General features: G+C 34.4%; 1 protein-coding gene across 3 annotated transcripts in view; it reads left to right on the top strand.

The window, feature by feature from the left end:
• Positions 1-17,432, top strand: part of ATP11B (ATPase phospholipid transporting 11B (putative)) — a 134,798-nt gene that overhangs the window by 62,860 nt on the left and 54,506 nt on the right. For all 3 annotated transcript variants that reach the window (XM_030931667.1, XM_030931662.1, XM_030931674.1), the window contains 7 exons: positions 3,419-3,569; positions 4,686-4,883; positions 11,018-11,260; positions 11,771-11,946; positions 12,889-12,957; positions 14,585-14,658; positions 14,742-14,845. In XM_030931667.1, the coding sequence (XP_030787527.1) occupies positions 3,419-3,569; positions 4,686-4,883; positions 11,018-11,260; positions 11,771-11,946; positions 12,889-12,957; positions 14,585-14,658; positions 14,742-14,845 (1,015 nt within the window). The remainder of the gene's footprint in view (positions 1-3,418; positions 3,570-4,685; positions 4,884-11,017; positions 11,261-11,770; positions 11,947-12,888; positions 12,958-14,584; positions 14,659-14,741; positions 14,846-17,432) is intronic.

Raw genomic sequence — 17,432 nt, 5'->3', positions numbered from 1 at the left:
AGATTTCTTAGGATACAAATATAATAATTAAAAAATTGATAAATTAGACTTTCTCAAAATTAAAAACTTCTGCTCATCAGGCTAAACATTTAAAGAAATGAACCTGCACATTATGAACTGGGAGACAATATTTGAAAACATATCTGACCAAAGACTTGTATCCTGAGTATATAATGGTACATATGTCATTTGTGTACACACACACACACACACACACACACAAAAACCTGCCTATAAATCAACAATGAAAAGAGAAACAAGCCAGTTAAAAAAAATGGGCAAAAGGTGGAAGGTAGACACTTAAATGGCCAATAAACACATGAAGAAGTATACAGCATCATTGCTCATGAGAGAAATGCAAATCAAAACTACAAGGAGATGCAAATACATAACTTACTAGAATGGTAAAAATTGAAAAGACTAACTGTTCCAAGTACTGGTAAAGATTTGGAACAACTGGAACTCTTCTAAATAATCCAAGGGTCAAAGAGGAAATCTTAAAGAAAATTTTAAAAAATACTGGATATCAGTGAAAATACAGTATATCAAAATTTGTGGGATACAGCTGAAGCAGTATAGACATTTCTAGCACTAAATACTTACATTAGAACAGAAACATCAGTGGCAAAGGGAAATTAACATTTAAACCACAATGCCATTTACAGTTGCTCCCCAAAGAAAGAACAACCTAGGTACACATCTAACAAGATACATACAAATCTTTATGCTGAAAATCACAAAACACTGAGGAAAGAAATCAAAGATCTAAATAAATGGAACAATATATCATGTTCATGGGTTGAAAGACTCAGTAAAGATGCCAGTTTTCCCACATCGATTAATAGGTATAATGCAATCTCTATAAAAATCTCAGCAAGTTTTTTTGTAGAAGTAGAAAATTTATTCAGAAATTTAGATAGAAAAGCAAAGGAACAGTTTTGAAAATGAAAAATAAAGTGGGAAGAGTTGCTAATGATGTTAAGTCTTACTATATAAGCTACAGTAATCAAGACAATTTGGTGTTGGTGAAAGAATAGGTACATAGATCAGTGTTACACAATAGAGAACCCCAGAACAGACCAACACAAATAGGCCCAGTTGATTTTTGGCAGCAACACAAAAGCAATACAATAGAGGAAGGATAATCTTTTTCAACAAATGTTGCTAGAACAATTGGATATCCATAGCAAAACAAACCCAAACCCCCACTGTGTGTAAAAATTAATTCAACTGAAGCATAGATTTAATGTAAGACATTAAGCTATAAAACTTTTAGAAGAAAACAGAATCTTCAGGACCTAGTGTTAGACAAAGAGCTAGAAGGCATGAGACTGAAAGTGTAATTCCTAAATCAAAAAATTAATAAGTTGTAGTTAATCAAAGTTAAACACTTTGGTGCTATGAAAAACCCTCTTAAAAGGATGAAAAGACAAGCTACAGACTGGGGAAAAATATTTGCAAACCACAGATCTTTCAGAGGCTTTACGTTTGGAAACATAAAGAGCTCTCAAACTCAACAGTAATTCAGTGATCCAATTAGAAAATGAGCAAAAGACATATTTCATATTTCACCAAATGCATAATACATATTTCACCAGAGAAAAGCTGCAGATGACAAGCACATGAAAAGATATTCAGCATCATTACCTGTTTGAGAAAAGCAAATTAGAACCACATTGGGATATCACCACACCCGTTAGAATAGTTAAAATAAAAATAGTGATAATACCAAATGGATAGGAGGTGGAGAGACTGAATCTCTTATATGTTGTTGGTGGGAATTAAAAATAGTAAACCCACTCTGGAAGATAGTTTGGGAGTTTCTTACAAAACTAAACATGTTTACCATATGACCCAGCTGTTGCACTCTTGGGCATTTAACTCAGATAAATGAATTTTATGCTGTCACAAAAACTCAAGCAGAAATGTTCATAGCCACTTTGTTACAGCAAAAAACTGGAAACAGCCCAACGTCCTAGAAATCTTTATTCAGCTTTTTTGCGTATGTGTTGCTGTAGTAGATTTTCTGAGATATAATTCAATCTCTTTTTGGGGATTTCAATCAAGTTGAAAGTTAAAACTAATACACAGTAAAAAAAGAATTAGGTAATAGGTGCTGTGGTACTAGTTTTAAATTTAAATAAGGGAAAGCTGAATGTAAACCAATGTAATTAGGACAGACTTTAGGAAGGAGATGGATTTTGAGTTAAATTTTGAAAAATAGGTTAATAATATCAGGAAAAAGGAGAATATGTCTGATGAGGGTAGACATGAGCAAAGAAAGATGGAAATAAATCAGGCATTTTGTTGCCACAAGGAGACATGACTAGTTTAGTGAAAAGAGGTCAAAATTTAGAGTCAGACAGATGTAGATTTGAATGACATATCCCTTCCTTACTAGCTCTGTGGGGCTTTGGACCAGTTTTTTTCTTCTCTTGATCCGAGTGTTCTCATGTATAAAAGTGCTAGCAGTACTGTAGGTGAAGTGCTGAATACTATGCCTAACACGTAATAACCAAACAAAAGCCAGTTCCTTTCTTACGTTCCTTATTTACTGTCACTGCAGAATATATAGAGTTTACATTGGAACATGGTGGAATCAACTTATTCCATAGGTAAGATTAGGTTAAATTATGGAAGGCCTAAAGAGAAAAATCAGAATTCAGGCATTTTTCAATCTTTTAAGGGTTTTTACAAAGCTTGTGATTTGCATTTTCCCTCAATATTTGTTGGATGTGAGAGTTCATTATAACATCGCTTGTTTTGTATACATTTGCATTTACAATGATGAGTTCCTTTAATTGTATTAATAATATATGTTTTTAAACTTAAAATCAAAGACATGTGGCATTAAGCTCACCTAGTAAAGAGAAGAGGGATTCTGAAGTCAATTCCTGACTTGTGTGATTTTGGGAAATTTACAGAATTATTTTTGGGCTTTGGTCTTTGTCAGTTAAAAAGTGTGTAATAATTTCCCCTTTAAGGGTTTTCATATAGATTAGGTAAGGTAGTAGATGTGACAAACATTTTATAAAATTTTAATGCTATGCAAATGTTATTTTTAGCTATTACACTTAAGATGGGTGCTGAAAATGTAAAAAAAAAAAAAAAAAAAAAACTTAGAATAATTACTTATGGCAAAAATAACTGACTTAAAACCGTCACTTACTATAAGCATTTTGAATGGTAACATGGCTATATTAAATAGGCTTGTAACCTGTGTGTGTTGGGTCTTTTATTGCTAATAAATAAATTCTATTTAATGGTTATTTCTTGAAAACAAAAACTGTATTTTAAAATAGCTACAGTAGTACCTTCTGTGTTTTAATATCCTCTCTAATATAAGTACTAATTTTCAAGCAGATGAATATAGTAATAAATGATTTGTATGTTTTATATTCTCTTTTTCTTCCTTTAGGTCAATGAATACATTTTTGATAATTTATCTAGTAATTCTTATATCTGAAGCTGTCATCAGCACTATCTTGAAGTATACATGGCAAACTGAAGAAAAATGGGATGAACCTTGGTATAACCAAAAAACAGAACATCAAAGAAATAGCAGTAAGGTATTTTATGGTGTTATTGACTGTGTCATAAAGGAAACTATTATTTGGCACAATTAGTGCTTTGGTAGCGACTTCTGATAGGAGAGACCACTGTAATCCTAAAACCATTGGTACTGAAGGGTGACAAAAATGGCATTGCAGATGCAGAGAAGCCAGCGTGTTTGTACTGATAGCTTTTTGTAGTTTACGGCATAAAAAGTTGTATTCCCTGTGGCATGACTTGAATAGTTCAAGGAGGTCACAAAATTTTAAATCCGTCTATCTTTGCGTTTCACATTAATAATACTACAAACTCAGTTTTCTCTTCCATTTACTATGTCTTATAAATGAATCTAAGAGTAAATAGGTGTATTTTTCATTTTGTCTTAATAATTCAAGGATGCTTATTATTAGTCTTAATATGAACTAATATACAAATTATGTCATACGTTTTAAATTGATTAAACAGACTGCCAAGAGAATTTAACCTATAATTTTGGTAAATAATTGTTCTCCAAATTTCACTTTAGATTAAAATCTATGTATTGGAAGACAAATTTGGATCTCGAGACTACAAAGCAAATAATCATGGGTCATATTTTTAATATCATTCACAGTTTGGTACATTTCCTTTCACAAATGCATGTTGAAATATGGAACCACTAAAGCCATTAAAATAGGCTATTCCTATGTAATCTGTACTTAAGAGTTTTAATTTCTAGCACTTTTAGCCTCACAATTATTTTATAACTTTGTAAAGTTACACTCAACTTTTAGTAGTTATCTGATTTTGAAGGGTAATAGTAGAATGGGATAAGTACACTCCAGATATTATAGTTTTGCCAAAGGTAGTTTCAGTCATACCAGGCTTTTTGTTAGCTTCTGAAAGTAACAAATTAACTTATTTGAATTTAACCTTTTCATCATTTACTTCATCAAGATTCTAATGAGCAATACAATAACCAGAAGAAATGTAATGTTAGACAATTCAACAAATGGATTTCAATTCATGAGACTATTCTACCTCAGAATATAGTTGATAGTCTGTGTAGACATGAAACTTTCTGGTAATTTTCATCAGTAATACTGAAGAAATTCTAGTGTATTTTTTCTTATCAGTTATTTCCTTTTTTCTAGATTCTGAGATTTATTTCAGACTTCCTTGCTTTTTTGGTTCTCTACAATTTCATCATTCCAATTTCATTATATGTGACAGTTGAAATGCAGAAATTTCTTGGATCATTTTTTATTGGCTGGGATCTTGATCTGTATCATGAAGAATCAGATCAGAAAGCTCAAGTCAATACTTCCGATCTGAACGAAGAGCTTGGACAGGTGAAAATGATCCTAATATTTTGTTTCTCGAATTTGTTATTTTTATCAAAGCAATACATGTGCAAAGATTAATGTAACAAGATATTATGACGCTTATACCTAAAACAGCACTCCTTTGCTCCACTCCCAGCTGTTCCCAATTTTTAAACCCTAAGTTGTTTCTTTTGTTATTTATCACTATATTTCTATTTGATATTCTTTCTTATTCTTGAGTTTTAGACATTATCTACTATGGAATATAAAGACATAGCTCTTATACTACTATTCACACACACATACCCAGACACGTATCCACTTTGCTTCTCCATACCCCCCTAATATTATCATATCACAATTTGGGATTTAGTAAATATTTTTATTAACATTATTATGATTGTTTTAATGTTGTTCACTAATTCCCAGTTCTATAGGTGTGTTCTATAATACCATAATTACATTTCCCTTGTTATATATTTTGTTTCCCCAAGAGTTAATTGCTCTGTTTTTTCATTTCCTTAATTTCCATATACCACAAACAAGTCTCTGATAATATGTGCAGCATCTGTCTACATATTCAAACATATCAGGTAATCTAGGAGTTCCTTTCTTCCTCCCCACCTTCCTTTTTTTTTTCTTTTCTTTTTTTTTTTTTTTTTTTTTTGGTGACTGTTTTTGGAGGCTTCCACCTTTCTGCTTCAATTGGATTATTCTTTTATTCTTTCTGGGCTTCCTTCTCAACTGTCACTCTGGACTTCCCTTTACCATCACCCTGGAAATTCCTTTACCTCTCTCCTGTTTTGGATCTCCTCTTTCTTGGATCCCATGTCTTCCTACTTGTGGCTTATTCTCTTTTGGTGCTGTATATCTTCTAACAACTTCCTGAGAAAGGATGTATGAGAGGAAAATGTTTTTAAACTTGACATATCTGAAAATATCTTTATTCTCTTTTCATGCTTGATTAATAATTTAGCTAGTATTGCATTCCAGATTGAAATTTTCAGAAATTTTAAGGGATTATTTATTGTTTTCTAGCCTCTAGTATTGCTGTTAGAGAAATCCAATTCCATTCTGATTCCCAATTATTTATGTATGATCTGTTGTTTTATCTCTGGAAGCTTTAGGATCTCCTTATGCAATAGTTGTGAAATTCATGATGGTGTACCTTGGTGTTGGTGTTTCCTTTTTTATGTTTTGTTTCATTGGCAGTTAACTCTGTGAGTCTTTTCAGCCTGGAAACACATGTCCTTCAATTCTAGGAAATTTTCTTGTTTTTTTTTTTTTTTTTTTTTTTTTTGATAACGTGTCTTTCTATGTTTCCCTTGTTTTGAAACTTAACTATTTGCATGTCATACCACTTATATTGACCCTTTAATTCTTTTCAGTTTTCAGTTTTTATTTGTTTTTATAATTCTACTTTCTGGTAGAATGCCTCTGGTTTATCTTTTCAGTATCTTTTGATTTATTTCTGCTACAGTAGTTTTAATTTCTAATATTTTGGTATTCTCTGGATAGTTTTTTTAAATTGCCTCTTATCCCATTCCTTGAGCATAATCTATTCTTTTACCTCCCCTAGGATATTAATGACAGTCAATTGAAGTCTTCTTCTGCCCCCTGTATTATCTTTGCTTATAGTGCATTTTCCAGAACAGTGAGTTCTGCTATAATGTGATATATGCATTCCTAAAATTCACTGCATAATGCAAAATTGATTAGTTAAAGCCACAGGGTTTATGAGAGAATGGGATTAAGGGTAGAACACAAAAACATTAATAATACATATATATATTTTTTTTGAGATGGAGTTTCACTCTTGTGGCCCAGGCTGGAGTGCAATGGCACAATCTCGGCTCACCGCTACCTCCACCTCCCAGGTTCAAGCGATTCTCCTGCCTCAGCCTCCCGAGTAGCTAGGATTACTGGCATGCACCACCACACCCGGCTAATTTTGTGTTTTTAGTAGAGACATGGTTTCTCCATATTGGTCAGGCTGGTCTCGAACTCCCAGCCTCAGGTGATCCTCCCACCTCGGCCTCCCAAAGTGCTGGGATTACAGGCGTGAGCCACTGCACCTGGCCTAATAATACATTTTTTAAAAGATAGGAACCTAATAAAAGCAGCACTTGCCAAATTGTTCATGAATATGCAAATACTGCAATAAATATGGCACTTATCTGGAAAAGACCTGAAGTTTGCCTGTGGAAGATAGGCATCAGAAGGGTTGCAGCTTATGTGTTACTGTGAAGTGTTAGAAGGAAGGTTATCTGAAATCAGAGGGAAGGTTGTAATACCAGACGTGGATGAGTGTGACTCATAACACATGGTGAACTGAGATAGCTAGTAACTGAAGTTTGGGCAAAATTTGAGCAAAGTTTTGATTACACTCAAATTGTCCCTCATTGTATCAGTTGCATCGGGATAAATTTGTGTTTTCAAGACAGTGTTACAGCAGAACTGATTATAATTTGTTTCAGATTCTACCTTTTATGTAAGGAGTGATCCTCAAATGGATGCTAATCTTTGGCTATCATTTCAAGTTTAAAAGTGCTCTGTCCGGGAGGCTGAGGTGAGAGGATGACTTGAGCCCAGGAAGTCGAGGCTGCAGTGAGCCGTGATCACACCACTGCACTCCAGCCTGGGCAACAGAATGAGACTCTGTCTCGAAAATAAATAAATAAATAAACAAACAAACAAACAAACAAACAGAAACGAAAGGCTGGGATCCCAGCACTTTGGGAGGCCAAGGGGAGGGATCACGTGAGCCCAGGAGTTCAAGACCAGCTTGGACAACATGGCAAAACCCCATCTCTACAAAAAATAAAAAATCAGCTGGAATACAAAAATTAGCTGGGTGCAGTGGTGTGTGCCTATGGTTCCAGCTACCTAGGAGGCTAAGGTAGGAGAATCACTTGAGCCCAGGAGATGGAGGTTGCAGTGAGCCGAGATTGTGCCATTGCACTCTAGCCTGGGCAACAAGAGTGAAACCTTGTCTATTAAAAAAAAAAAAAAAAAAAAAGACCACTAATATGCTTTATCAGAAGCTATTGATTCAGTGGGCCACACCTTAAGGTAATGGGCTGACAGGCCCAGCAGGTAATATTTCTGCTGCTTATGACTGCTAGAATTGGCCATTGGAAATCTGTTTTTAGTGTGCTGCCTTACTTCTGTGTTCAGCTGTCTGCGGAGACCGGATTCTGTCTGGTTCAGCCTACTAGCCTTCCAGCCGTTACTCCAATGGATGAGGGGCATTTTGAAGTTTGCAACTTTTAAAGAGATTTCAGAATTAAACTACTCCTGATAGCCTGTATTTTCAGCCTCATCCTGTACTCCCACATTCAGGGTTAGCTGGTAGGTCTACTTCCTGAGAGTTTCTGAGAATGGGTTTCCTCATCGCTTGAGTTTCAGATTCTAAATTCTGGTAAATCAGTTACCACTCATTCATCTCCTTTTCCATCTTCCAAACTTGTGTCCATCTTCCCTCTCATGTTGACTTTTTTACCATTTTTTTGTTCTTTTTCTATTTTTTTATCCTCATGGTGAAGTTTTAAGAGAACCAGAGATAATTAAATGTGCTCAACCTATCATATTTAACCACAAGTTGATGCATTTATAGGCCTTAATAATTTATGTTAAATATCAATTAATGTCACATTTCTTTAATTGTGTATTATATATTTAAGGCCTAAAGGCCTATTTTTACTTTTCTGAATAAATTTTTTCCGATCTACCTTTGACCTTTCTTTCTCAACTCTCTTCCCCTCCTTTTTCCTTCATGATAGAATTTTTGTTTTTCTGGAACTCCACATTGTGTAGGCGTACTCATGTCTGCTTTGTCTTTTTGTTTGTTTGTTTGTTCTTGTTTTTGTTTTTGAGACTGAGTCTCACTCTGTCACCCAGAATCTCGGCTCACTGCAACTACCACCTTCCAGGTTCAAGCGATTCTCTCGCCTTAGCCTCCCAAGTAGCTGGGATTATAGGTGCTTGCCACCATGCCTGGCTAATTTTTCTGTTTTTAGTAGAGACAGGGTTTTGCCATTTGGCCAGGCTGGTCTCAGACTCCTGACCTCAGGTGACCCACCTGCCTCAGCCTCCCAAAGTGCTGGGATTACAGGCGTGAGCCACCGCGCCCGGACTGCTTTGTCTTTAAGAAACTTCTGGTGATTATTTCTTTAATTACTGATTTTCTCAGCCTCTCTTTTTGCTTTTGAAACTACAAGTATTTCATGTATGTGTATTGCCTCTATTCCTATTTTGTCTTTATACCAATGAAATCTACTTTATTTCATACTCTTCTATACTCTTTCATTTCCATATTATCCAAAAAAACAACGCTTAGGAAGGTTTATAGTGGTGACCTATTTATCACCAAAGTTAAAAGATTAAACTTCGTGATTTTATATATTTTTTTTAAATCAAAATTAATTTATTTTATCCATCCCTACCATCTAATCTTTTTTCTAAAGAATCTTCCATGACTGATAGGTCAGTCTGTATTCTAGTATCTAGTATCCTGTGGAGTATTATTTCTGTTTGACTGCTAATGTATCTTATATATTTTCTTTATAACTCGTCCCTCATTCTTTCTGATCTATACTTGTGGGTGTTTTTTAATTAACTTGCATGGGGTCTTTATATCTACCTTTAACTTCCAACTCAACATTGATATAGATACTGGGCAACATTTAATATAGAATAGTAAAGATAAGGTATTCTAGCTCTTATTTCCAGTTTCACCATTTATTTGCTTTTTGACTTTCGGTAAGTTATTTAACTTACCTAAAGTAATTTTCTGCCAAATTTAACCCTACCTTTCTTTTTGGATATCGATCTTTTTATCCTGAAATTTTGCTGAACTTATGTATTCTAGTTTTTTTAGTGGATTTTTTAGAATTTTCTGTATACAAGATCATATCATGTGCAAATGGAGATAGTTTTCCAATCATGTTAACTTTTATTTCCCTTTTCTTGCCTAATTGTCATGGCTAAAACCTTAAGTACAATGTTGAGTAAAAGTGACAAAAGCAGTCTTATTCCTGATCTTAGGAAGACAGCATTCAGTCTCTCTGCATAAAGTATGATGTTAGCTGTGAGTTTTTTATAGATACGCTTTATCAGGCTGAGGAAGTTCCTTTTTATTCCAGTTTGTTGAATGCCTTTATCATGAAGGGTATTGGATTTTTATCAAATGCTTTTTTCTGCACCTATTTTGGTGGTTGTTTTATTAATAAAATGAAGGCCAGGTACCATTTTATTAATATGATGGATTACGTTAATTTTTTAAAATGTTGAATCAATCTTGCAATTCTGGGATAAATCCCACATATTTGTAGTATATAATCCTTTTATATGTTTCTGGATTTGATTTGCATCTCTTTATAAGGGATGTTGGTCTGTAGCTTGTTTCTTTTCTTGTGATTTCTACATCCCTTTTTAAAGGACTTCTTTCTCAAGTCATTATTGCAATAATCAAATTTTCATGATGATCCTAGTTGGATCAAGACTTGACTATTACATCCTTCTTTTATCATGGACATACCTTCTTTTAAAGTAATTTTTCTGGAATTAGCCTCCAAAAGTAATGAAATAATTTGTCTTACTTGCTTTTAAAAATATTTTTTTCTTTTACACATTCATTTTTTTCACTAAATTTTTCTTTCCTCAGTTTCAACTTCTCTCTGTTTCAGACAATTCACACCTCTAACTTCTTATATTGCTGTCGCTATCATTGTGTATTGCTATTCCCAGCTCTGCACTATTTCTCCTCACCCAGATACCCTTTCACATTCTATGTTATTAAGCATCCTTTCTGCCCTGCTTTAGAGATAATTCTTGAGTCCTACTACTTAAAATACCTTAGCCAAGAAACAGAAAAGAAGCATTAATACCAAATTCTTGTCAATTCTACAGATAAACATGTACGTAAACATACCACAAACTTCAAAATCTATGTAGCTTTAAACTATTTTGTGTTACCCTGTTTTCTTTCCTTGGCATCTTTATTTTTTTAATTGTGCTTGGATTATAAGAATCTCAGCATCTGTATATCAATATTAATAGATAAACTTGACTTCAGGAGAGCGAGGACAGAGATTTTTTTCTTGCTTAACATAGGACCGTGAGCACAAAGGTTTATTTTCTTTTGTTTTCTGTCTCTATAGGTAGAGTACATGTTTACAGATAAAACTGGTACACTGACAGAAAATGAGATGCAGTTTCGGGAATGTTCAATTAATGGCATGAAATACCAAGAAATCAATGGTAGACTTGTACCCGAAGGACCAACCCCAGACTCTTCAGAAGGAAACTTATCTTATCTTAGTAGTTTATCCCATCTTAACAACTTATCCCATCTTACAACTAGTTCCTCTTTCAGATCCAGTCCTGAAAATGAAACTGAACTGGTAAGTAATTTTTAAATTAATAAATAAGGGTTTCATATGAAATAATTCTCTGCAGTAGTTGATGAGTTGCAGGAAAAAAAGTTTGTGTCAGTAGAGCAAGGAATATATATTTGAAATTCATATCAGACAGTTTAACTTGTCTGCCTTAGCTCTTTGAGTATTTAAATGGAATATAGTTAAGAAAAGCCCTTACTGCCTTGAAGTGAAGAAGACTTTCTTTGAAAAATAGAGCTTAAACTTATTTAAATACTTTTTGAGACCTCACTTCTTCTATAAAAAAGTGTTCTCCCCTACTTGCAATTTGGTTGTACCTCCTAAAAAGATGCTCACATGTCGAAGGGTCCTAAGCAAATGTGACATTTTACTTTTTGAAGGCAGAAACAACCAACTATTATTCAGGCAATCAAGGTTGTAGCACTCTTGTTCTAGATCTTAGAATTTTGCCTCTGGTTTCCTAAATGGTATGTGGAAATGATATTTTTATCATGAATATGAATTACATTTTTACAGATTAAAGAACATGATCTCTTCTTTAAAGCAGTCAGTCTCTGTCACACTGTTCAGATTAGCAATGTTCAGACTGACTGTATTGGTGATGGTCCCTGGCAATCCAACCTGGCACCCTCGCAGTTAGAGTACTATGCATCTTCACCAGATGAAAAGGCACTAGTAGAAGCTGCTGCAAGGTAATTTAGTCTGATTTCTAGATCTTCGGAAAAACACCGTTTAAATAAATGCAACAATATCAGAATCATAATTTAAAATTTTCAAACATAAATTCATCATTTTAAGTTGTCAGAATTCATATAAATACATAAAAATAGAAGTACAATTTAAATTTTAAATAACAATTTGAAGTCATTTTATTATCAAGCTTGCATTCTTTTTTTAAGATCTCTTTGAAACTCTGATTACTATACAAATCTGTGTAATAGAATTTATGAAAAATGCTTGTGTATATGTTGTACTACATCTACTCTGATCCTTCTAATCCTTCTAGTCCTTAAAAGTATATATGTGTGTGTGTATGTGTATATATATTCTTTTATATATATAAAAGAATATAAGAATATATATAATACATATAAATGTGAATATATAATATATAAATGTTAATATATATAAATGTATATATATAATATATATAAATGTGTGTGTGTGTGTGTGTATATATATATATATATATATTTTTTTTTTTTTTTTTTTTTGAGATGGAATCTCACTCTGTCACCCAGGCTGGAGTGCAGTGGCGTGATCTCAGCTCAGTGCAGCCTCTGGGGTTCAAGCCATTCTCCTGACTCAGACTCCTGAGTAGCTGGGACAAGCACAGGGCACCACACCTGGCTAATTTTTGTATTTTTAGTAGAGATTGGGTTTCACCATGTTAGCCAGACTGGTCTTGAACTCCTAAACTCAGGTGGTCAACCCGCTTTGGCCTCCCAAAGTACTGGGATGATAGGCATGAGCCACCACTCCTGGCACCAAAGTAGTGATATTAAAAGGAAATATTTTTAAATGCATTTTAAACTTTGATTTTAAATGTTTTTGTTCAAGTTAAGCTATAGTGACATTGTGAAATATGCAATATTATTTCTTAAGTCTCACTTTTTTATCCTTATAATGTCTAGGATTGGTATTGTGTTTATCGGCAATTCTGAAGAAACTATGGAAGTTAAAACACTTGGAAAACTGGAACGGTAATTTTTTTCATATATTAGAATGTTCTCTGTGTTAAGTGTATATAGTATAGAATAGGGATCAGTAAACTGTAGCTCACAGGGCACATCTGGCCTATTTTCTGTTTTTCTACAGCCCACAAATCACATTACTTTGTTTGTTTGTTTGTTTTTGAGACAGAATCTTGCTCTGTCACCCAGGCTGGAGTGCAGTGGCACGATCTTGGCTCACTGCAGCCTCCACCTCCCAGGTTCAAGTGATGCTTGTGTCTCAGCCTCCCAAGTAGCTGGGATTACAGGCATGCACCACTATGCCTGGCTAATTTTTGTATTTTTAGTGGAAATGTTGACCAGTCTGGTCTGGAACTCCTAGCCTCAAGAGATCCGCCTACCTTGGCCACCCAAAGTGCTGCGATTACAGGCGTGATCTACCGCACCTGGCCCACATTACATTTTTAAAGGATTGTTTTAAAAAGAGGTAAAATATGCAACAGAGACCATATATGGCTGCAAAGCCTGAAATATTTACTCTCTGGCCTTTTACAGAAAAAGTTACTGAACTCTGCTCTAGAATGATGTTAACGTTATATTGTATCTCATCATAGTTATAACAATAGTCTTTGTTATATTTGAATATTTCATCTATATTTTAGCTTAATTATTCTTGAATTTACTTGTATGTTTATTTTTAGATGCTCCTGGGTAATGAGTTTTGTAGGTTTCTACTCAGTGAATAAAGAAAACTTTCCTTATATTTCCTGTGATTTTTATCTTTCAAACATGAAGGAACAGCTGTCTGTATCTAGTTTTTCCATTCTTTGATAAATTAGTTCATGCTTAATATACTTACTCCTTTCATGGTTTTAGCAGTTCTGATCATATGTCAATTCCAGCTGTGCTTTTCCAAACTATGCTTTTCCATACTAAATGGGGCCAATTCTTTGGCTACTTTTATGTGAGAGTCTGTCTAGCTTATTTCATCAACTTATAAACCATATTCAACTCATTGTTTTTCTTTGAGTTGTGTGAAGATTTCATATGTAAATCACTGTGTAAGATTCATCTGGAAGACTTTAAGCCACACTTCAGGTAGCCACACAAATTCTTCTACAGCTCCCTAGAGAGGCACGAGGGAATGGACCCCTGCACACACACACCCAGGTTCACAGTCACTGCTGTAATGAGCCTTTGATATTAATGTGTGTTGTGTTTGTCAGGTGTATTAGGACAGAAAACACTGAGAATCAGTTACCTTTTTCAGTCAGAAAAACATGGAGCTGGGCAGATGTGGATTCCAGTCTTTGCTCTGCCACTCACAAGCTTACGTGACTTTAGACAAATTACTTAATCTTTCTGAGGTTAATAGTCCTCATCTATAAAAATGAGATAAGACCTACTTTCTTGGCTTCTCTTGGTGGTTAAACGACATAAGGTATGTAAAATACATGGCATTTGGTAATTACTCAGTGTCAGTCTCTTCTATTTCTTCCCTGTTTTGTTATTAATGTCATGTAAACTATCATGAAAATGTGATTAATTCTTGTTCTAAATTAGCCATTTTATCTTATATATGGATTATTTCCATATAGTCACTTCATATTATTTTAAAAAAGTAAAGTTTTTGTCTTTCTTACTTTTTTTTCTTTAGGTACAAACTGCTTCATATTCTGGAATTTGATTCAGATCGTAGGAGAATGAGTGTAATTGTTCAGGCACCTTCAGGTAACCAATCTAAACTTTCATGAATTTTTATTTATGTAATATTAAGAGTTTGATAACTCTTTTTTTTTTTTTTTTGTCTGTAGGTGAGAAGTTATTATTTGCTAAAGGAGCTGAGTCATCAATTCTCCCTAAATGTATAGGCGGAGAAATAGAAAAAACCAGAATTCATGTAGATGAATTTGCTTTGGTGAGTGCAAATTTCTATGATTTAAAAAATTCTACAAGATATATTTATGAAAAATTTCAGACTTTATTTCTTATAATTTATCAAAAATTGTAGAAATTCTGCAGTTGTGTTACACTGTGTGTTGGCTCCACATTCCTTTTATGAAAACTGACTTTTAACGCTTTTAACGCAAGCTAAAATATATCTTCTCTTCAAACCTATTCTATAGTCACGGCATTTCTGGTTGCAAAGTCTACTCAAACTACGCTATTTTAAAAGAGTGTTTATTAAACAAACATAGGGGAATCCTAATGATGTGGAGAAACTGGAACCCTTATACACATATTGCTGGTAGGATTATAAATGGTACAGCCACATTGAAAAATAATTTGGCTAAGTTCCTCAAAAGGTAAACATCGAGTTACTGTGTGACACAGAAGTTCTACTCCTGGGTGTACACCCAAGACAGCTGAAAACATGTCCACAAAAAAACTTATACACGAATGTTCATAAGCAGCATTATTTCCAATACCCACAAAAATGGAAAACCCAAATGTCCAACTAATGAGTGGATAGGCAAAATGTGGTATATCCATATAATGGAATATCAGTTGGCTGTTAAGAGGAATGAAGTACCGATATATGCTACAACATGGATGAATCTTGAAAAGATTATGCTGAGTGAAAGAGGCAGTCAAAAAAGGCTATATATTAATAATACATTTATATGAAATATCCAGAATAGGCAAATTCACAGAGAAAGCTGATTACTGATTGCCAGGGGCTGGAGGAAGGAGAAAAAGGAGAGTCTTCGTGGGAGCAGTGAGATATTGTGGATTTAGATAGTGGTGATAATTGCACAACTCTGAATATGCGATAAAACACTGATTTGTACTATTTGAGAGGTGAATTTTATGGTATGTGAATTATATCTCTCTTATTTATAAAATTTAAAAATACAGGGGAATCTTATTAAAACAAAGAGCCATCATTCATGTAAATAACAAAATTATTATGCAGTTCTCTCTCAGTCTTAGAACTTCATGGTCTCTCATTTTTGCATTTCTGTAAATGTATACTCCACACTCACCTCTGCTCATCTGCCTTCTTTAACAGTTTATGATTTTTTCCCCATTATTTGTTCCCTAATTGTTTATGTTCCAGTTTATCCACCACATTGTAACATCTGTGAGAACAAAGACATGGTTCTACCTTATCACCATTTTAATATTTAAAATAATGATGGCACATAGTTCGTGCTCAGTATTTGTTATAGAATGGATTAATTCATGTATTAATAACAGATGGTTCTTTATCAACTAAAAGAAGCACATTTGTAGGTATGGGTCATTTATAAGTCAAGGAATGGCAATATTTAGAAATCTGCTAAATAGGGCTGGGCGCAGTGGCTCACGCCTTTAATCCCAGCACTTTGGGAGGCCAAGGCTGGCAGATCACGAGGTCAGGAGATTGAGACCATCCTGGCTAACAGGGTGAAACCCCACCTGTAGTCCCAGCTACTCGGGAGACTGAGGCAGGAGAATCGCTTGAACACAGGAGGCAGAAGTTGCAGTGAGCCAAGATCGCACCACTGCACTCCAGCCTGGGCAGCAGAGCAAGACTCCGTCTCAAAAAAAAAAAAAAAGGGAAATCTGCTAAATAGTGTCATATAGTATTTTTAAGTCTATGCTTTCCAAGTTGTTAGAATATTTATTATGGGGCTCAGTGCAGTGGCTCATACCTGTAATCCCAGCACTTTGAGATGCTGAGGCAGTATCACTTGTGGCCAGGAGTTTGAGACCAGCCTGGGCAATGTAGCGAGACCCTGTCTCTACAAAAAAAATAAAACATAGCCAGGCATGGTGGCACGTGTCTATAGACCTAGCTACTCAGGAGGCTGAGGCAGCAGGATCACTTGAGCCCAGGAGTTCAAGGCTATAGTAAGCCAAGATCACACCACTGCACCCCAGCCTAAGCAGCAGAGCAAGACCCTGTCTAAAAATAAAAAAGAATATTTATTATTGGTTTTCTTGAGGAAAATGCATGTTACAAGAAAAGGAACTTTTATAAGTCTTTAGATTTAGATATCAGTTTTCAGAGATGAATACTATAAGAAAACTTTGAGCCTGGTAGAACCAGATAATCAATTTTGATTCCAATTCACTGGTAAAGATATATTCCTTAAAATCATTTATTTGATAAATCTAAAAATTATTTTTTGTAATGGCCATTTTATTGACTTGTTTATTTGAAAGGCAAATTTTGTCATACTGTGAACCTTTAGGAAATTATGGTCTCCTTTGCTTTAGAAATTTTATGAAGTAGGTAAAAATGGAATTGTAAATTAAAACAGGAAGGTAGAACCTGCAGCTGTCTCTCTCTCAACAGCCTTAAAGGTATTAAGAACTTTCTGGCTTTCCATGTAACACAGTTTAAAAACCACTAATAGGATAGTCTTTATGATCTATTCTAGGCTGTAATATTCTACAATTCAGTGACCTTAATTATTTTCAGCAACTTTTTATTTTTTATTTTTTATTTTTTTGAGACAGAGTCTCACTCTTTCGCCCAAGCTGGAGTGCAGTGGTGCTCTCTCGGCTCACCTCCC

The sequence above is a fragment of the Rhinopithecus roxellana genome, chromosome 1 (assembly GCF_007565055.1).
Source record: "Rhinopithecus roxellana isolate Shanxi Qingling chromosome 1, ASM756505v1, whole genome shotgun sequence".
Lineage (NCBI taxonomy): Eukaryota > Metazoa > Chordata > Mammalia > Primates > Cercopithecidae > Rhinopithecus > Rhinopithecus roxellana.
This window is presented reverse-complemented; position numbering and strand designations above follow the sequence as displayed.